Source organism: Cebus imitator, unplaced genomic scaffold (assembly GCF_001604975.1).
Source record: "Cebus imitator isolate Cc_AM_T3 unplaced genomic scaffold, Cebus_imitator-1.0 Scaffold23, whole genome shotgun sequence".
In the NCBI taxonomy this organism is placed as follows: Eukaryota; Metazoa; Chordata; class Mammalia; order Primates; family Cebidae; genus Cebus; species Cebus imitator.
Window position 1 is genome coordinate 3,826,874 of NW_016107338.1, and position 22,299 is coordinate 3,849,172.

Genomic DNA, 22,299 nt, shown 5'->3' on the forward strand with positions numbered 1-22,299 from the left:
CGAGGCTGGAGTGCAGTGGTGCCATCACAGCTCACTGTAGCCTCAACCTCACAGGCTCAAGCAATCCTCCCATCTCGGCCTCCTGAGTAGCGGTGACTACAGGTACACACCAGCCTGCCCAGCTAATTAAAAAAACTTTTTTTTTGTACAGACGGGTCTCACTGTGTTGCTCAGGCTGGTCTTGAATTCCTTGGCTTAAGTGATCCTCCTACCTCGGCCTCCCAAAGTGCTGGGATTACAGGTGTGAGCCACCACACCCAGCTAGTCTTGGGATATCATATTGAGTAAGATCAAGTCCCTACCTTTGAGGTAATTAAAATTTAGTTGGAGTTCTCAAATATGTAGATGAATTGTTGCAGAATGATTTGTAGGAGCTACATTCAAAGCCTGACAAATATCAGCTCCTGCCCAAAGTTACAGAATGGGCTCCCTTTTGCCCTTACCAAACACGCTCTTCCTTTTCCCTCACCCTCAAACATCTCATCTGACTTAACTTCTTTCCAAGCTTTCATAGCTTATCATAACCTTCTTTTCCTTTCCAAAGAGATCACCCTAAGCAGGGTAGCCTGTTTAACTCTGAGGCTTCACCATTTTATCACCTATCTTGGTATGGGCACAAACTTAGCCAATTAAATAGCATCATAAATCCTATAAGATAATTGAAGGTTGAACAAAAATAATTTTAGCTATGGGTATGTATGAACCGTACAGTAAGGAAAAGGGGTATGTAGTACAGAGTAAGAAGAAACAAGTCTTACTAATGGGACTTGTAAAATTCATCCCTTCAAGTGTCAGGGATCACAAAAGATTCTGCATTGAGAACAAAGACCTACTGCATTAAAAGAAAAAAAAAATCCAGGTGAAGACTATAAGTCATGCTTTGAGGGGGGAAAAATACTTTCCTCCTTTTTCCAAAATGACCCCTTTATAAACAATTGCCAAATGCATCATTATTCCCAACTTCATTGGAACCCTAAAAGGTTTTGAAGATTCCTCACAATTGTGCTGATAAATCTTTGTAGAAAATACAAAGATAGTAATATACTCAGTGAATAATATATAAATAGCAATTTATGGTGGCTACATTTTGGAGATATACATTAATGAGATATACTTATGTATTTCATACTTTAATAAAGAAGTGATTTTTATTAAATTATGAAATACCTTAAGTACATCTCATTAATACTTCCTTTTCAGAGCCTAATTTTCAAATACAATATACATATTATGATTAGTACTTGCTGGCTCTCTCCCACTGTTTGACTATTAATGCCTATCACAAAAAGTCAGGGAGTAGCCCCAGGCCTCCAGGTAGGAGACTGGAAATTGGTCAAATGACCAGCATGTATCTCTCCTCCAAGTCTTGCTAAAGACGGGTGTCATCTACTCAAGAGGTATGGTACAAGAAAGATTAATTCTTATACAAATGTGAGTTCTCCTCCAGATCATCAATATAGACTGGATTTGTACACTGATCACTGTGTCCCTCCTTCATAATAACCTTACTCCATGTTGCAACAAACATGGACTTGTTACAACATCTTAGAGTGAAATCTGAATGTGGTCAAGAAAGTTCAGAAACAAGAGTGATGCAATGCATACCACAACTCAGGCCCAGTGCAAAAGTCAGGCCCCAGCCCTTCCAATATAAGGGGCTTGGTTATTTGAAAAATTGAAGCTCAAAAGGAACAAACTATAGAGACCTGTAATCAATTAGAATATTCTTGCAGAAGAGACCTGACTCAATGGGTTTCTCATGCCAGACTAGATGCCACTGAAATACTGTTTGACCAAATGGAAATAACAGCTTAGACTGGGCTGCTGAGTCTTCCCCACAGAAATCTTCTGTCACAGGGTCAGAAGAGGTAGTATCTCTAGATCAGGCACCTAATTCCAGCAAGGCCTGCATATGCACTATTCCAGAAAAATGGATGTCTACTATTAAAGGAGGTGCCAGAGTCACCTTTTGAAAAACGAGTCCATTCTACCCCCTGGTTACTGAACTATTGGCTGTAGCTTACATGTATTTGCTCAGTCTCCCTTTGCAGAGGGGCTCATTGAAGGGCATTTAAAGTGGAGGTATTCTCAGTTAAGAGAAAGAAATAGCAGAATTATCATCAGTAAAGGGTATATAACAACAAAAGATTCGAATTATTTTTATATTCCACAATAATTAATCAGTTAACTAAAATGGGAAACCAACAGCAATCTAAAAATATATAAATCCAGGAATACCTTTTACAGGACATGTATAAGACCTGTGTGGAAAACTTTGCTACAAAACTTTGCTTAGAGACAGAAGGGATATCTAAATAAATTAAGACACACACCAAATCCTGGGTGAAAAGATCTAATATATAAGCATGAACTTTTTAAGGTCAGTTTATATTGGAATTATGTAATGTCAATTTTTAAACTTCTAAAAGAATTTAGAGGTTGGGGAATTCATAGATTAAAAAATTTTTCAGGAAAAAAACTGGTGAAAATAGCTAAGAGCATGGAAAAATAAAAAAAGGAGAATGAAAGGATATATATTGGCATAGGAAGAAGAGATGGATCAATTGACTGCAAGAACAAGTAGACATAGACATAAACAAAAATTAAGGATATACCAAAGGTAGCAACTTGAATCAGGGAGGGAAGACTGATTCAGTAAAGCGAAATGATAAACTGGACAGTTCTGTGATAGAAAAAGGGTCAATATCTTTCATATATGTCCTTTATATTATGAAAATTTTTACAATTAAAAAAAGATAAATTCTAAAGTAGAAAATTGGGCAAAGGTTATTTAATAGACAATTTACACAAAGAGACATACAGAGTCAAAGACATAAAAATTGTTCAACTATGCTAGGAGTATAAGAAATACAAATTAAAACAAGTTGCCTGTGTGGTTTTTTATTTTTTACTTATCAGACTCATAAAGGTTTTAAGTTATAACATCAACTTGTGAAGTACAGGGAAAACGCTGCCTGTAACCTGCCTGGTGGAAAATCCAGCAATCCTAAAAATGTACACCACCAATTCCACGGCTAAAAATTTATCCTAAGGAAATAATTATGATGTTGGATAAAGATTTTTCTACAGGTGGTTTAAGAAAGCATTCTTTACGTTCTGGGAAGACTCTAAACTAGGGGATTGATTATATGAGGTTTAACATATCCATATGATATAATACTGGGCATTAAGTAATGCTGGAAAGGAGATTTTTATGACATTGGAAAATATTTATAACTGGAAAAGATGCTACAAATTATTACTATACAATCCCATGTTGGTTAAAAAAAGTATACACAAAAGTCTAGATGGATATAGAACAAATATTAACAGGTGTGACCTCTGAGAGGCCTATTACAGGTTATTTTTATATTCTTTGTGCTTTTCTGAGTTTTCTAACTTTCTATGCAAAACTATATTTTCAGTTATTTTCCAGAACAATTGGAAAGATATATTTCAAAGTTCCATTGGTTTTCTCGGAGTTCTAGAACTATGGACAATTTAAATTTTTAGCATTATTTTCTATATTTCTCAAAATTTTCTGCAAGATTAGTTTAAAAAAAGAAAACACACACACACACACAACCCCCAAGGGTGTTTTCTTAGGAGATCAGACCCAGAAAATTAGTTAAAATGCAGAGAAACACAGGCCATGTGCTGACTGCCAAAGCCCCTGTAGAGTAATATTCATCTGCGCTCCTCCACAGCAGTGTTTAGCCTTTGCTGGCTCTGTAGTGCCAGCACCTACTACATGGCATCTTAGATGCTCAACACCTGTTCTGTTCAATAGAAAATACTACCACCACCATTCTAGGAAGTCCTTTATTGTCCCATCATTGCCAAGATACTTCAAAGTGCTGGTGTTGGGTATAATATCCTTACAGTGACGTTCCAATAACATAGAGTAACACTAATTATTTAGCATCTCTAAAGTGCCATAGAAAAGGTTTTGATTCAAGAAAACGAACCCAAGTATAATCAATTCTTCAATATCAAGAAAAGGAAAAATCCCATTGCTAGAAGTTCTTCTCCTAATTTGCCTTTTCTTCTTTTCTTCTTCTTTTTTTTTCTTTTTTGAGAGCCATGGCAATCTTTTTACACTTGATTTTAGCCAAAAGGCCGAGAAGCAATGAAAGCCATGATAATCTTTTTATGCAATAAGGTAAAAAATGGCTAAAGTGTATTAGCATTCACCAGAGTGGTATTCTATTATAGGACTCAGCTACTAAAACCAGGGAAAGGACAAAAGCAGCTGTTCAACTGACCTCAAAACTCTGACGTTCTTAAGCATCCACACTAAGAGAGAAGGGCCCAACAACTTTAACCTCCCCTGAACTGCAGCAACCAATGCTTGCTTAAAGTAAGTAAACTGAGTCCTGATTTTCCTTCTCTTCTGTTCACATGTTCTAAGCTAGAAAGATTATCAAGACCTTAAAAGACCAAATTCCAAAAAAGAAAAGAAGGAAAGTAAGTAACTAACCTTTCAATAAGCAAAAATTTTCTGGTCATATGGAAGCAAGCTCAATTACAGTCAGCTTGCCTAGTGCTGACTTCACGTCCAGTTTTCTAGAATTTTTACCTCCGGCCTCTTGTGCACACCTCAATCTTGGCACTTAGTATATTAACTGAAAGTTTCTCTGAATCTTTCCCAATGGAAAAACTGCGCATTTCTCTGTGATGGGGACTTTGCTGATTCAATACCACTGTATGAAGGCATTTAATATCCAGTAACATGCACAAATTCTGAGGCCACCATAGACAGAAAATAAACATCCCTGAGGAGCTAAAATAAATACTACAATTGGCATTCTGTGGCATTCCTGCAGAGGCAAAAGTTACAAAGCTTTAATAAGTCTTTATGTGAAGGGATCAAATTTTAATAATAATAAAAATATATACCAAAGTAAAATATTAGAGGTGGGAAGAACTAGGAGATTTTTCAGCAGAAATAGTCCTGGTTTACCCATGTCACTGCATAAGCAGGAAGAAGGGAGAGAATCTAAAGAGAAAATCTAAAGATGAGAAAGAGAAGCCACAGCTGACTACCTTTCTACCTTAGGAAGAGATACTTTTGAGCTTCTATTTCATTATATGTAAATACCTAAAGCATAAAGGAAGCTTCAACTTAAAACATGGTTGGTCACAATCACAGAACACTTAAAAGGGAAGAAGAAGGGATGAGTAGAAGCATATAAGCAGTGAGGCACACTTACCATCACACACACACACACACACACACACACACACACACACGAAATTCCATAGTGGAGTAAAGCTAACCGCCCTCTCCCAAGATTCTACCTGGCAAGGGTTTGGTCTGCCCTTTCACTGAAGAAACATAAATATTCAGATCCTGACTTTCAGAGTCAGCCTCCTTTTTCAAAGAAGGTTTGCAGGAAATAACCACATGTATTTACAGTGCCATCATTACACATCATTTTCTTGTTCATGCAGGGCACTGAGAAAGCACTCAATTTGGATGGGTAGCCCACATTTCAAATTGATGGGAGCTCAGAGACCAGAATGAGGCTAGTTCAATGGTTCTCTGCCATGCTGCACATGAGCATTACCTGGGGAGCTTTTGAAACATACTAGTGCAGAGCCTCAACCCAAACCAATTAAATCAGAATTGCTAAGGGTAAGATCAGAGCATTATTTTATTTGTTTGTTTATTTTAAAAGCACCACAAAAAGTTGTCAATTTTTTTTCAATATTGTAAAAGCAAGTGGTTTGTTGTTGTCGTCATTTTGGGTGTTTTTTTTTTTTTTTTTTTTGGTGTTTACTAGAAAAACAAGAAAATTTGCTTTAAAATACTCTATCAGGAGAGGTGGTTTTGCTTATAGAAGATTGGCAAAATGTTGATAATTACTGAAGACGGGTAATGGATACATAGGAGTTGATTACATTAGTCACCCTACTTTTATAGATTTGAAATTTTCTTTTCTTTTTTTTTTTTTGAGATGGGGTCTCACTCTGTTGCTCAGACCAGTGTAGTGGTGGGATCTCGGCTCACTGCAACCTCCACCTCTCAGGCTCAAGAAATTCTCCTGCCTCAGCCTCCTAAGTAGCTGGGATTACAGGCGCATGCCACCATACCCAGCTACTTTTTGTATTTTTAGTTGAAACAGGGTTTCATCATGTTGGTCTTGAACTCCTGACCTCAGGTGATCCACCACCTCAGCCTCCCAAACTGCTGGGATTACAGGTGTGGGCCACCGTGCCTGGCCAGATTTGAAATTTTCTATAATAAAAAGTTATTTTATAGAATCAGCAGAAATAAACCTTTGTTCTCTACCCCCACCAGAAAAATATACAAGCATGTGTGTATAATGTGTTTAATATAATAATATGTTTAAAAATACACAAAAAACTTTACAAGTGATTCTAATGTGCAACCAGATTTGAGAACCACTCAGCTGCCTCAATGAAGGAGGGGCAACTTGATTTGGAAAATTAAGCCCAAAAGGCAATCCAGGTGAGAGAGATTCCACTCAGGCTTGTGGCAAGATGGAGCCCAGTGAGGGTGGCAGGCCTCCTCTAGTAAGGCACCAACTCCACAATTTCTGCCATGCATACATTTGCCTGAATTTTGAGACTCTTCATTCACAAGTAAACTGCAAATACACATACATACACATGTTAAAACATATGTGTTAATACATACACACGTGTATTACGTTTGTGGATATACATATATATCTGTGTATATGTGATTTAATATAACACTGCCAATTATATTCAGTAGCATGTAATTTTTAAAAACACTATTTATGGAAACATTACCTCTGACTTAAAATGCTTTGGTCTGTGGAACAGTCATTCAAAGGCCTCCTTCCAGGAGTGGCCTGGTGGGGGTGAGCGTTAGGGTTAGGGGTGAGGTCTTTTAACTGGCAAGCTCCACATCTATCTAAGTAATGCTGCTTCAAGTGCCCTTGGTAAATTCTGAAATCAGATGCTACTAGTGGGAAGAGGCAAAAAGAGCAACCAAGTCTGAACTTAATGAATACGGAATGCAACAAAACTCCCTGCATTCCACCTCCCAAATTCCCAAATTCCCAACTCACCTATTCTTCTCCATTTCATTGTGAGTTGATCTGAAAGAGGAAACAATAAGAGAAGAATAAGATATTCTTATCTTAAAGAACTACTTCAATACCAATACAATTATTTTAACTTCTTTCTCTCCGAAGTTGGTAGGAGAGATGCAGAAAGGGAAAAATTTCACTAGACTCTACTAAAAAAAGTAGTCCATTTGAAGAGTTAGATAAATGTAAATACCTAAAATAGAGTTCAAGGTAAAGCGACGAACCAAGATGCATGCATTTTCTAGTGGAAAAATCATCCATTTTAAGGCAAAAAATAAAAGGGGTCTATTTATACAAAAACAGCTGCCACAATGCAATATGAATTTGCATTATGTAATACCACAAAGCTTTCTTTAGACTAAGGGTAGAACAGTGGAGGTAGCACCCGTACCCAATCCCTGCAGTTTTCCCTTGGGGTAGCATACACCAAAATTTTGTGTAAAGTTGCTTGACTATACTGTTTTACATAGTTAAAAAAAAAAAAACAAAACCCTCCCCAATCTTCTGACTCCCTGGAGTAACTATCATGTACAAGATGCTACCGTTAAATAGCTACCAAATGATTTTAGGAAGGGGTTTCCAAAGCTCAGCTCAACATAAAGATGATAGGTTGGTTAAAGCAGAAGTTAGGGAAATGTGAAGTCCGGCTGTGCCACAGGCTGATACTGTGGAATAAATAAAATTCTTTACCATCCTGTCACTGGTTAACCTGCCTATAAAATGGGAATAAAAATAATTACCAATTATTTACTGAACAAGTATGGATCAATGAGGTAACAACTGTAAAACTGGTTAGAGAGCCTTGGATGAAAGGTGTGATGGATATGAAACCATATTATTAGTGTATTTATGACTGACCTTAAAGAGAAGGTCTGGTCTAAGACTTTACGGACAAGTTTTCACAAAGTCATAAGACGTCAATGTGGTCCCTTTAGTGTCCTCCTCACACAACCCCTTCCTAACTAGTTATAAACTTGGAATAACCTACCAGCATTATAAAGGAGCTGAATCTTAACCTTTCTTATGAAAAATTCTCTAGAATTTAACCAGCTCAGGAGTTTACTCCCTGGTTCACCTCATGAATTCTGTGGGGCCACACTCAGCACCTTACTGGGCCTAGGAGATAAACTCTCACAGCAATCATGGAGGAATACCACTTCAAGAGTGCTCAGCCACTCATGTACATCAGGGGCACCACCACCAAGTTCACTCATCAGAGAATGGGGATAAGGACAGTGAGTGTTGGGGGGTGGCAAAGGAAGTGAGGAGGTTGCCTTGAAATGAGAAATTTCCAACCTAGCATTAAAACTTCTCTTCCACAAGGACCTTGGGGATCAATTTTTATTCATGAAGAGAAAACAAATGAGAAAATAATGACAGTATTTTTAAGTTTGGAATATTTGTTTTCTAGATAAACAATACATGGACCTCATGTATTCAAATCAATTCAAAACTGGTTAACTTCAAAATTTCAGGCCAGGCACGGTGACTCATGCCTGTAATCCCAGCACTTTGGGAGGCTGAGGCAGGAGAATTGCTTGAACTCAGGAGTTGAACACCAGTGTGGGCAACACAATAAGATCCCATCTCAACTAAAGAGAAATAAAATTTTTACATTGATTCACTTGGTTATCCCTCAGCATTCTCCAGTCATGTTGTGCTATAGTTAACAAGAATCTGGCCTGTACTGCAAACCTTGGGCTCTAAAGCACGTGGCATTTTAGTTTTAACCGGGACTAATAGGTTCAAAGCCTGACAGATTTTTTTTAGTGGATGAAAGTAGATGGGCACAGTAGCTCACGCCTGTAATCCCAGCACTTTGGGAGGCTTAGGCAGGTAGATCACTAGAGGTCAGGAGTTTGAGACCAGCCTGGCCAACGTGGCAAAACCCTGTCTTTACTAAAAGTCCAAAAATTAGCTGGGTGTGGTCATGTGTGCCTGTAATCCCAGCTACTCAGGAGGCTGAGGCAGGAGAATCACTTGAACCCGGGAGAGGTAGACCTTGTAGGTGAGCCGAGATGGTGCCACTGCACTCTAGCCTAGGAGACAGAGCAAGACTCTGTCTCGAAAAATAAATAAATAAATAAATAAATAAATAAAATGGATGAAAGTATATGCCAACTGCTGGTTGAGATTCCCGTTTACCTGTAGACAAAGACCATCCCTAATAGGTGGAGGAAAGGAAAGTAATAGGTTGAGAAGACAGTAGAAAAAAACAGCACACAGGAAATTCTTACAAAATATTCCTGGATTCTTTGAAAAGACATAGATAAACTAATAGAGTTATATACTTATGTAAAATTCTGAATCCCCAAAATAAACTTTTAAACAAATTCCATAGGAAGCACAACTCCTTACAAAATCAGAACAAAATTTTTAAAACTACAGATTTTATTTGATTAAGAGTGTTAAACACATGGTGCTTTTTAAAGGGGTACTTATACCTAATGATTTGAGCATTACTGAAGTGTATTTGGTTTACTGAAACTGAATTATTAATAAAAAGCAGCCCATTCAAAAATGATCAGTTCAGAGACTGCCGGTCACCTCCATTGATGGGTAAACATTTATGTTTTTAATTAAAGCATTTTAAGAACACATTGATACCTTGTGTCAAAACTATTTTCCATGTGATTATGGAAGAGAACGGATAACTCTGGAATCACTGATAAAAGTCAAATTTCACCATTTAAAAATACATTTAAAAAAGAAAAAAACTAAGCCAAATTATGGCATATTTGAGATAAACAGGAATAATCCTTGGGTTCAAAAGGACTCCTCATATCAGCTCACTCTAGCCACTGTCTTATAAAACAACTGGGTGGCAAGTCCTGAACTTCCTCTTTCACATGAGTGCCAAAGCTTGCTTTACTAATTTAACAAAACATACTTTTTAAAAGTTCTGGATTTCAATTATAAACAATTAGTAACTGACTTCAAAAATTAGTAGGAAAGAAAATTCCATCTTCCCATATTCCAGTAGTTCTATGGATAATTTCAAAAACAATTGATATTCACAATTTCATTTTTGTTTTTGTTGTTTTAATAAGTAACTAGAGAAACGTGAATAAGATCTGCATTTTCAGTTCCTAAGAAGTTTCCTATGTGGCTAAATCTTATCTTTTATTGTCCAAGGAAAAGTATTCCCCCAGACTCTATGAGCAAAAAGCACAGCATTTCAACCTGTATGAACAAGAATAAACTGTTATCCAAGGGTTATGTAAACCAGCAGTAATCTCTCCCTATCCTTTACCTCAGTTCAAAATTCTGACCATACATGGCCGAGGATATAAAGCTCATTCAAACCACGAGGTCAAGCCGCTTTCTCTGTTAGGACTGCGTGTTCCTCAGAAAAGGAGCCATTCCAAATGGGTCATGAAGGAAATGATCACATTGAAATAAAACTACCTGCTGTTGATTCACATGTTTGTCTGGTGCTACCTCTAGGTTTCATCACGGTCTCTCAGAAATCCTTACACCACTAAATATATTACACTAACTCATTATCAGTCAAGTATATGGACAACTGTGATAACCCCCGTCTCTAACCATGGAAAGCAAACCAACCCATTAACAGAAGGATTTGTAGTCATTTTTTGGTGTTGTACTGATTATTAAAGAGAAGATACTAGAAAGAATCCATTTCTTGGCTTGAGATTCTTAACTATTATTATTTTTCTTTCCTAATCACCTTTTGGAACCAAGCCACTTCTCTTCAACATCTCATTTTCTTATCCCCACTACTGATTATCCCCTAGAACCTTCCTGTGAAACTCAGGAAAAAATAAAGTGTTAAGGTATTAAGCCTCAATAAGTAACATAGACGATTCCTCTCAAATCATTAGTAGACAATAAAAGCAAAAATAGACTATGCTTTTCTAGAAAAATTAACTGAAAGGCCTCAAAATTATTCCAAACAAAATAAATAAAAAAAACTTTAACAAAATGCAACACAGCTTGTTTTTATACTATTGCATATTACAAGTCAGTATTAACATCCTTCTTAAAGTGCCTCAGTATCCATGCACAAAACTATGGCTACCACCTTCAGGTAACGCTAAGATGGAAGGACAAGCAAAACCCACCAGGTAATTACCAGGTTCATCCTTCATGTGCCATTCTTATTCAAGGGCATGGCACAAGTAATGCCGCTCACATCCTGTGGTTCCACTAGTGATACTAATGAGGTGAACCAAGTACAGAAGAGGCAGCGAGAACAAGTGATTTTTAAGTTTCAGCGGGAAATTCCTGGCTTTTAGTGGTCTGTATTAAGCCACAGAAGCTATCCAAATAGTTACTTGCAAGGAGTTATTCATTAGGGTGAGGGAGGGATAAGTATTCTAAACCAGTGATGCAAATGTCAATGCTTTTAATTTACTGGCAGGAAAAGTATAGTTGAAGAAATCTAATAAAACAAATTTCCTAGCCAACAATATTTTAAGGGCAAAGAAGGGGGGAAAGGGGCAGTAACATTGACAGACTATTTATATGTACCAGAAACTATGCATAGGACTTTAATATGTGATTTAACTGACCATTAACCAAATATCCAGTGAGATATACAGCTTTTAAGAACTATAGTATAAGACAATCTATAAGGCTAACATGAAAAGGTTGTAGCATATTAATATTTTGGTATTATATATTCTTCTATCACTAAAGAGGTAGGTTTTAACCTCAATCATTCCTCTTTGCCATTACAAATAGAGGTGACAAATTAGAGTATCAAACAAACCACTGTATTTAATTTAAATGTCAAATATGAGATCCTAGCACTTGTGCCAAGTCAGGCACTTTAATATGTTTATAAAATAATCACTATGAAAAGTAAAAAAATGGATAATGTCCAGCATTTTGACTTATAGAAAAACTTGCCCTGAATCTGCAACTTCTAAAGGCAAAATATTGTCACCATTGCTAATCTCACTTGAAGCTTCCAGTGTTTTGTTCCAAAAGGGAAGAAAAGTGAAATTAAATTTTGAATAAAGTTCATAAAGAAATGTAAAACATTTCTATTTTTCTTTTCAGTTCCCTCAACAAACAGAAACAGCTTCCTGCAATGGCTTAAGTCCATGTGTATATTACTGAATCATGACTGCCACAATGTAATTTTATAGGGTTATAATCACAACAGGCAACTTACATTCAGCAGTTTGTGTCACCTATAACACAATCTAAAAGAGAGAAATATTTACCAAATTACCTGCTACTGCTGTTATTCTTCTTGGATTTGTTCCTCCGTTTTAAGGCATCTCTGTCCTTGTTATTGTATGGTAACATGGAGGCATAACCATGTTCAGCTTCTAGAAAACCGGAGGATCCAGTTAATGAATGGGCCCAGAATATTTAATACTCTCCTCTCTACAGTATTTCCTTTTTCCTTTATTTATCTTTAAAAGAATATTGTGGAAATAATTAAATGGAGTAAGGTGGAATTCTGAGAACAATGATTAAAAAAAAAAACAAAAAACATTGTGTGAATACCCTCAGTTCGGAGCAGGTGTAAGGAGGATTCCAGCTGCTCATTGTTGAGAGACACAGTAGTGGCTAAGCTCACGCAGCCTGGGTTTGCCACTGGCAACGTCCAGCAGGTTGGTGCGGGTTGAGTGGGACTAGCCTCAGGCGAAGGTGCGGGACAAGCACCGCGAGCCTGTGACTGGGAGGCGCTGCTCCTCTGCCCGGGAGACTGGGGCGCCGGGCCCACCTGGGGGCCGGCCGGGACCAGCCCGGGTGAGGTAAACCAGGGAGGCTGGCGGAGGGGCCCCGGCCACCCACTCGTGAGGGGCTGGGGAAGAGGCGGCGTTCGGGACCCCGGCGGGCGGCAGTCCCTTCTCCACCTCATTCATTGCTTTGGGGCAGCGGCGGCCTCCCTTCGGACCGCGCGTGGGGAGAGCCTGAGGGGTTGGGAGCGCTCGTGGTCTCCGCGCCTCCAACCACCCCCCGGAGCGGCTGGGCGCCCGGACCTGAGGCCGGTCCCCCAGGACCCTCGGCCCCGGTTCGGGTAGACCCCTCCCCGTCCCCGTGCACCTCTCTCCCGCCGCTCCAGATAGTCGGCCGCCTCCAGCAGCATCTGGATGTTCATCCGAACCGCCGCCGCCATTCTGCACCGGGGCCGGAGCCACGGGACCAACCTCCACTGCCCACGGGCTCGCTGCCGCCGCCGGACCGCTGTGGACCGGGCTGTGGACCCCACGGAACAGGGCTGAGGGAGCCTCTCTGGCAACCACGCTCGACAAGAGAGGGAGGGGGCCAGTGAGCTGAGCACCGCCGACACTGTGACAGAACCCGGAGCAGAACAGCAGCCGCCACCGCCGCGGAGTGTTTATCCCCGACTCACCATCCCCCCGCCCCCAGCCCCTTCTCTTGACAGGCCAGCTTCGGCCGCGTTCCTCATTGGGTCCCCCAAAAAATGCCCCGCCCCTGCACTTGTGCGATTGGGGGAGGGCTTCATGGCTCCACCCCCCCAAAGTCCGCTCCTCTCGCTGGTTGGCCATACTTGACAAGGCCCGGGCTCCACCCCCTCTTTCCAATTGGTGACAGGATTCGCAACTCCGCCTCGTGCTCCTTCCTTGTTTCCCATTGGTTCTATACCAACAACCCTTTGCTTTGTTAGTATTGGTCAAGAGCTGTAGAAGGCAAGCACCTCGCCTGTCTCCCATTGGTGAAGCTTTCGGAAACCTCCCAGCTACGATGATGTCACCTTTCTCCACGCCAGGCGAGCCCTAAGTGGCTGATGGTCAGCGGCCTGGCTGCTCCTCACCAGGTCTGGCATTGGCTGGGAGGGCCGGCCAGGCGCTGGGCGGCGCCGATTCACCGGCCGCCGCGGAGCTCTGCTCCACCCGGCCCCGCCTCGGACCTGTTGCCAAGACCTCTCCCCGGGGAAAACTTCCGGGGACCTGCCAGGCGTCCCTCGAATGGAAGGCAGGCACTTCGTGTCGCCGGGGCGCTCTGCCCCGCTGGGGTTCGGGGCCGGAGCCCGGGGTCTGGTGGCCGCGGCCCTGGAGGTTCCGGGCTTTGCGGAACTCCTGGTGGCAAGGGCCCAGCCGCGAATCCTCCTGAAGAGCGGTCCAAGCTAGTGGTCCGTGAGCCAGGAGCTCCGGCGGGCGCCACGTGGCTGCTGCGGGACTTGAGAAGAAAAGCCTGGCCGATGTTAAACGCCCGCCGCCTGGCGTTTTTTCTGCCCTCAAGAAAGGTGGAATCGGGCTGCTGTACAGCATTGACCTCAGGCGCCTTTTCCGCCCCACCCCGGGAAGTGATGGAATAATTAATTACTTTCACGCGAGTTTTTAAAGCTCAGAGACTTCCTGAACCTACAGAATGGCACTGAACCCTAAGAGTCTTTGACTTAAATATCTTTTACGGTTTTCCCCTCCCTTTTAATTCCAGATGAAAGCATTCAAAAGAATACTCTAAGACAGCTGCAAATGGTGTGTTTCCGCGTGGGGGTGATACCAATATAAATGCTTAATAGAATGTTATGTATACAGAACTAAGAAGTTTAAAGATCGTTCCCTAAACCTATCAAAATTTTCGAGATGAAAGCTATCTGGCAAACCAAGCTACAATGCCAACGTACTAACGGACATCTCCAATTTTAAAAGCAGAAATAAAGCTCTTGGTAGGTTGAGTCCCCAAAATACAAATGAGTAAAGCATGAACATATTTCTTTTTTAAAAAGTTTATTATTGTCGCCCATATATAATAGCTTACTATGTGTAGGTATCATACCTACATTATCTCTAATCTTCAATATAATCCCATGAGGTAGGTTGTGTTAATTACATTTTACACGTGAGGAAACTGAGGCCCAGGGAGGCTAAATGATTTTCCTTGTCATGCATTCAGTTGCAGACATGAAACTGAATCTAGATCTGTCTCATCTGGAGCCCAAATTACCAATCCTCCTGTTGATAGTTGCATAAAGACAAGGTAGTTTAAACAGATTTCCAGACTGAGTCACAAAACACTTGACTCAAAACTCAAGTACTGAATGTAATTATAGTGGGAAAATTAAACATGTATTTTTTAATGGTTCACAAACCCACTAAAATTAAATCAACTCAGAGTAAACAGAATAAAGGTAATTAATGATGCCTGATAAATAGGCATATTCTGGTTTCAGTGGCTAATTGGATCTAAAAACTGATTATTTACAAAAATACTAATGAAATATGCATACTGAAGGTAAAGGTTTTCAAAGCACAATACAAAGTTGAAAATAAAGGTAGAAATATAAGTTTTTTTTTTTTCACAAGCTGTTTGGGAGGCACATCCCACACATACAATGTGAACACCTAATTACCACGTTTACGCACTACAAAAGGATCTAATAGTTTTTAGAGAGTATTTTTAACTTGCATGTTATTTGTAAAACAAACGTGAAAATCATAAACAAGTGCAATTCTACTAAAGTACCCAAACTGATAATACTAAAAATACTTTGATTTCATTATCCTAACATTTTGGATTTTGTATATATTTTCTTTGATTTTATTACAAATATTTAGCACATCTCTTTATTATCTTACTCTCAACTCTTTATTTTAACCAAGTTCAACTTCAATATCATGACCCTTCCTCTACAATCACCCTGATCAAAATTCACTTATTTTTGTCTTAAAAGGGGGGGAAAGGGTTGAATTCTGAGCCAGAAACAGCAAATAATTTAAACGTCAACAAGTCTAGCTTACGCTACAAACAAAAATACTACATTATGTAAAAATTAGAGAATCAGACTAAAGACTGGACCATGTTCGTTCTTTGGCAGTGGATGAAATTACCAACTAGCCAGCAACACCAACTAGGAATTAGTATAATGAAGCACTTCAAAGGGTATTTGGTGCCATCTACTGGAAATGAAGTAGTAAGTCTAAAACAAAGGTTTTGAGATTTGGAGTGTTCCTAGAAATTATTTTACACAAATGTATGGGATGACCAGTTAATTAGGAAAACCTGAAAGTATAAATTTTGAAGAAAGAACTGAAAATCCTAAGAATGAAGAAGTGGTCACTTTCAATATCTAGTGCCTCAAAGGCATGAAATAAGCATTGAAAAGAGGCACAGCTCCAAAAATAGAAGCAGGGAATTCTAGACTGTTTTAACCCAAGTTTTATGACCAGGACTTAAAATAAAAAGCTGTATGTAATAGCATACACATGGATGACAATGGCTTATATATTTGAGCATATATCAAGATAAACTAATTGAGATATATACTTGAAAATGGGAAATTACAAAGACATAAAATATTAGACTTGTCAGATAATCTTACTGCCAAGTAAACCTCTGCCTAGTCTCCTCTGGGGAGCTTGTACTCCAGATGGCCAAAGGACAGGGGAAAAAAAAAAAAAAAAAAAAAAAAAAAAAAAAAAAAAATATATATATATATATATATATATATATATATATGTTTTTAGACGGACTCTCACTCCGTCACCCAGGCTGGAGTGCAGTGGTGCAATCTCACCCACTGCAACCTTGGTCTCCCGGTTCAAGTGATTCTCCTGCCTCAGCCTCCCAAGTAGCTGAGACTACAGGCACGTGCCACCATACCCAGCTAATTTTTTTTATTTTTAGGTAGAGATGAGGTTTCACCGTGTTAGCCAGGCTGGTCTTGATCTGCTGACCTTGTGATTCACGCACCTCGGCCTCCCAAAGTGCTAGGATTACAGGTGTGGGCCACCACACCCAGCAAATAGGACAGTATATTAAGAGGTAAATGCCAATGCTAAGCAAGCAGCAGGCTCATCACACACTATGGAGTTCTGCCAGAGATGTCACTTTAGAGAGCACCTCAGAGTGACATGGAAGACAACTGTTGCCTTATTATAATCCTTAAGTGCCTAAAAGGTTCTATCACTATGGGAGTTAAAACCCCCCATTTATAACTGAGTTTGATACCTCCTACCATGACATTAAAATAAATTTTGTCTTGTAAGGTTTTAAAGAATTTTGTTCCTTGAAGTATATAAATCAGTATTTCAAGTTTCTGCCTCAATAGTATCATCTATTTGTGGCTACTTTAGACACACTAATATGATATCTAACATCATATTGAATTTTAGAAAGCTTTAAAAATGCTGCTTTGCAAAAATTAGTCGCTCTACAAATCTCTGGTTTAGAAAATGGCCTGGGGCCATGGCTCACGCCTGTAATATCAGCACTTTGGGAGGCTGAGATGGGAGGGCTGCTTGAGCTCAGGAGTTTGAGACCAGACTGGGCAACACAGTGAGACCTCATCTCTACTCAAAAAATAAATTAGCTGAGTGTTGTGGTGTCGCCTACAGTCCCAGCTACTTGGAAGGCTGAGGCAGGAGAACTGTTTGAGTCCAGGAAGTTGAGGCTCCAGTGAGCCGTGATCATACCACTGCACTCCAGCCACAGAATGGAGTGGTTAAAAAAAAAAAAAGAAACAAAAAAAGGCAATGGCTAAACTGTCGTATGTATATTACACAAAACACTGTACAGCGGGGTTTATTTTCTTTTGTTTTGTTTTTTGAGACGGAGTTTCACTCTTGTTGCCCAGGCTGGAGTGCAATGGTGCAATCTTGGCTTGACGCAACATCCACCTCCCGGGTTCAAGCGATTCTCCTGCTTTAGCCTCCCAAGTAGCTGGGATTACAGGCGCTCGCCACCATACCCAGCTAAATTTTCTATTTTTTTTTTGGTAGAGATGGGGTTTGACCACGTTGGCTAGGCTGCTCTTTAACTCCTGACCTCAGGTGATTCATCTGCCTTGGCCTCCCAAAGTGCTGGGTTACGGGCATGAGCCACTGTGCCTGGCCACTGCAGTAGTTTTTAAAAAGGTAGATTTACATATACAGGCAAGAAAAGATCCCCAAAGCACAGCATTGAGTAAATAAGTTGCAAAATGATCCTTACAGCATTTTCTTTTTAAAGGCCCAAACTATATTTTCCCGATTTCCTACTCTGTTACATACATACAGGCATGGACAAAAAAATACAAAGCAAAGGATTAGCAGTAAGAAGGGCAATAACATTCTGAGTACTGTTCAAAAGGTGTTTAGCTTTGTAATAATGTTTTAAGATTTTTACAAGAAAGACGCTTGCCACAAATGATATTTCCTAAAAGAAAAAAATGTAATAGTTAACCTTTCTTCTGTTGAGGCAAGGTAAGTAAACTTGCATACATCATAAATAAGATTTTCTTACTTTACAAGAAGGAAGAACTGAGATTGTTTTTTGAATGCAAGTTAAATACAACGTACAATACCTGGGTAACTAAAGGTAATCAGATGTAAAATGAAAATCAAGGGACTCGGTTAGTGAAAAAAGGTTACAGAACTATATTCACGAATTCAAGACATTTATTGAGCATTGTACTCTGTGCCAGCCACTGTGTGGTACTGGGGCTACAGCAGCTAACCAGACAGATGCCCCACTTCTCTGAGCTCACTGTCTAATGGAAGAACCAGACAATAATAAATGAATATAGAGTATGTCAGGCAGTGAAAAATGTGGTGAAGACAAGTAAAGGAGAGTTTGGAGAGCCACAAGGAGAAACTGGAACTCTCACATATTGTGGACAGGACTGTAAAAGTGCAGCTGCTTTGAATGACAGCTTGACAGTGCTTTAAGTTAAACATAGTTTCCATGTAACCTAGCAATTCTACTCATAAGCATACTCCCAAGAGAACTGAAAACATGTTCATACAAAACTTGTATACAAATGTCGTGGCATTATTACTTCTTTTGAGATGGAGTCTCACTCTGTCGCCCAGGCTGGAGTGCAGTGGTGTGATCTCTGCTCACTGCAATCTATGCCGCCTGAGTTCAAGTGATTCTCCAGCCTCAGCCTTCCAACTAGCTGGGATTATAGGCACACGCCACTATGTCCAGCTAATTTTTGTATTTTTAGTTAGAGACGAGGTTTCACCATGTTGGCCAGGCTGGTCTTGAATTCCTGACCTGAAGTGATCCACCCACCTCAGCCTCCCAAAGTGCTAGGATTATAGGCGTGAGCCACCACGCCCGGCTGTGGCACCATTATTTCTAATAGTAAAGAAGTGAAAACAACTCAAATGGTCATCAACTGATGAATTATAAACAGAAATGTGGTGTAACTATAGAATGGAATATTTGGAGTCAAAAAAGAATGATGGTGTACTGACAGATGCTACAACACAGAAGAACTTTGAAAACATGATGCTAAATGAAAGAAGCCAGACACAAAAGGCTACATATTATATGATTCCATTTATATGAAATGTTCAGAATAGGTACATCTATAGAGACAGGAAGTACATTAGTGGTTTCTAGGGGTGGGGTGATTGAAGAGTGATTATTAATGGATATGGAGTTTCTTTCTGGGGTTATGAAAACATTCTGGAATTACGAATGATGGATGCATAACTCTAAATATACTAAAAACCACTGAATTTTACACTTTAGAAGGGTAAATTTTATGGTATATAAATTTTATCTCAACTTAAAAAATTTTTTTTAAAGAGTAAACAGGGATAGACAAGGAAGAAAGTTTGCTATTTTGGATAGGGTGGTCAGGAATGACCTTAGTTTGGGCAGCGAGCTGAACAATGTAAAGAAGCTACTCGTGCAAATCAGGGAGGTGGAGGAACACTCCAGAAGGAAGAAAGATCAAGTAAGAAGACTCTGGGAGTAGACACATGCCTGTTTTGAAAGAACAGCAAGGAGGCCAGCCAGTGTAGCTCAGTGCAGTGAGCAAGGGAGTGAGGCTGTAGAAAGCCAAGGTCTAGGTCATGTGGAGGCCCTGTAGACCATACTGAGGACTGAACTTTATTCTAAATGATTAAAAAAAAATCACTGAAGCCAGGAGCAGTATGATTAGATACACATTTAGTTAATTAATTAAGAGACAAAAATCTCACTCTGCTGCCCAGCCTGGAAGGCAGTGGTGAGATCTAGGCTCACTGCAGCCCCTGCCTTCTGAGTTCAAGCAATTCTCCTGCCTCAGCTTCTTGAGTAGCTGGGATTACAGGTGCATGCCACCACGCCAAACTAATTTTTGAATTTTTAGTAGAGACCAGGTTTCATCACATTGGCCAGACTGGTCTCAAACTCCTGACCTCGAGTGATCCGCTGGCCTCAGTCTCACAAAGATCTGGGATAACAGGCATGAGCCACTACACCCAGCCTCGATGCACATTTTAAAAGGTTTATTTCTGATACTTGTGGAGAATAAACAGCAGCAAGAGTGAAAGGAGAGACTTCTTAGGAGGCTACTGCAGTAGTCCAGGCAAGAGAGATGGCTTAGGTTAGCACAGGTGGTGAAAAGTGGTCAAATTCAAAACGTACTCTGAGGTTAAAGCCAAAAGAATTTGCTAATGAATCAGAGGTAAGGCATCAAATAAAAAGTCAAAGATGACCTCAAGGACCATAGTCTGAGCAAAGGAGTGAATGGAGGGCCATTTACTGTGATGGGAAAGCCTCAAAGAAGACTGAGCAGAGTTCAGTTCAGTTAATCTTAAATTTGAGGTGCCTAATAATCTAGTTGCATATACATGACTGTAATTCAGTAAAATGATCTGACTGGAAGTATAAATTTGAGAGCCATGGCAGAAGGTGTTTGAAGTCACACAAATGGACAATTCACCAAAGGAGAGACTGGAGAGTCCAAGGGCTGAGCCCTGGAGCAGTTAACATTTAGACACTTAGAAAACTTGGCACAATTTACATCACCTATGAGGGTGAGCCCATTAAAGGAAGAACACAAGGATGCTGCACTTTGGTTATTCTTCCAGAATTAGATGATCTAATGAATAAAAGTTCCTTCAAACCAAGATTTTTGGGATCAAAGGTATGTTTTCTCTATTTTCAAAGATTTCCTCTTCTTCTATTTCTTCAGTTTGCTCACAGACAGCAGATCTGTTGACCTACCAGATTCTCTCAGATTATTTATCTGCAATATTTGTTGCTTTAAGGATTTCAAGTCAAATCTCTAGCAACACAACACCAATAAAAAGATAAGGTAATAATCTAGTTTGGGGTATGTTATTTTATCCTAGAAGATTCAGTTTCACTATTAAAATAACAATTAGGTCTGCTTTTCTTAGGTATACACAAAAACAGAAACAGTCCTTGTCATGGATTATTTGCAGATATACAGTGTTTTGGTGGGTAGAGGCAAGGAAAACTATTTTGCTTAGTTGGCAAAAAGTCCAAGCAAAATAATCCAAATGCTTGCGGTGGTGACAATTGTGCAATGGGTACTTCAAAGTTGTACAACATAATTCATTATTTAAACACTGAAGGCAGTGGGCAGTATAAACATCAAGAGTTTCTGCCTTTATGCTAAATAGCATTAGCTTTCTCATCTGGGAAATGGGAGACAATAGTACCTCCTCTACTTATCTCATTAGGATTAAGTGAATCAAGGTGCTCTGCACCCTGTAGCATGCAGTGCAGTTATTATCATTATTTTCTTTACAGGGACTAACTTGCCCGGGAAGCTTTTAAAGAACTACAATAGATGGTCAAACTTCAGATGATAAGGATTTTAAAACCTAGCTAAAGATTTGTAAAATCATGTACATCCAGGGATAACAATTACAGAATTGTTTCAAGTAGCAAAAGATTAGAAATAACTTAGAAATTACTTGAATGTCCATCAACAGGGGATTAAATTATGGTCCACCCTACAATGGACTATAAAGCAGCCCTTAAAAATCTAGCAATAGGCCGGGCGCGGTGGCTCAAGCCTGTAATCCCAGCACTTTGGGAGGCCGAGGCGGGTGGATCACGAGGTCAAGAGATCGAGACCATCCTGGTCAACATGGTGAAACCCCGTCTCTACTAAAAATACAAAAATTAGCTGGGCATGGTGGTGCACGCCTGTAGTCCCAGCTACTCGGGAGGCTGAGGCAGGAGAATTGCTTGAACCCAGGAGGCGGAGGTTGCGGTGAGCCGAGATGGTGCCATTGCACTCCAGCCTGGGTAACAAGAGCGAAACTCCTTCTCAAAAAAAAAAAAAAAAAAAAAAAAATCTAGCAATAAGGCCAGGTGTGGTGGCTCATGCCTGTAATCCCAGCACTTTGGGCAGCTGAGGCGGGTGGATCACCTGAGGTCAGGAGTTTGAGACGAGCCTGGCCAACATGGTGAAACCCCGTCTGTACCAAAAATAAAAAAATTAGCCAGGCATGGTTGTGTATGCCTGTTAATTCCAGCTACGCAGGAGGCTGAGGCAAGAGAATTGCTTGAGCCCAGGAGAGGGAGGTTG

General features: G+C 40.0%; 1 protein-coding gene and 1 non-coding gene across 5 annotated transcripts in view; both read right to left on the reverse strand.

Moving 5' to 3' along the window:
* Positions 1–13,634, reverse strand: part of MXD1 (MAX dimerization protein 1) — a 28,604-nt gene extending 14,970 nt beyond the window's left edge. For 3 of the 4 annotated variants that reach the window (XR_001823054.1, XM_037736153.1, XM_017522049.2), the window contains exons 1-3: positions 12,570–13,106; positions 12,289–12,388; positions 7,065–7,094 (exon numbers count right to left, since the gene is read on the reverse strand). Coding sequence is in view for 3 of the 4 variants with exons in the window: in XM_037736153.1 (XP_037592081.1) it covers positions 7,065–7,094; positions 12,289–12,388; positions 12,570–12,927 (488 nt within the window). In the remaining variant the exon portion in view is untranslated. The other variant, XM_017522047.1, reaches the window with a different exon arrangement.
* A 1,673-nt stretch (positions 13,635–15,307) lies between these two features.
* Positions 15,308–15,411, reverse strand: LOC119470167. Its single transcript, XR_005199040.1, has one exon. It is a non-coding gene; the product is annotated as a small nucleolar RNA U13 (small nucleolar RNA).
* Between the last annotated feature and the right edge of the window lie 6,888 nt (positions 15,412–22,299).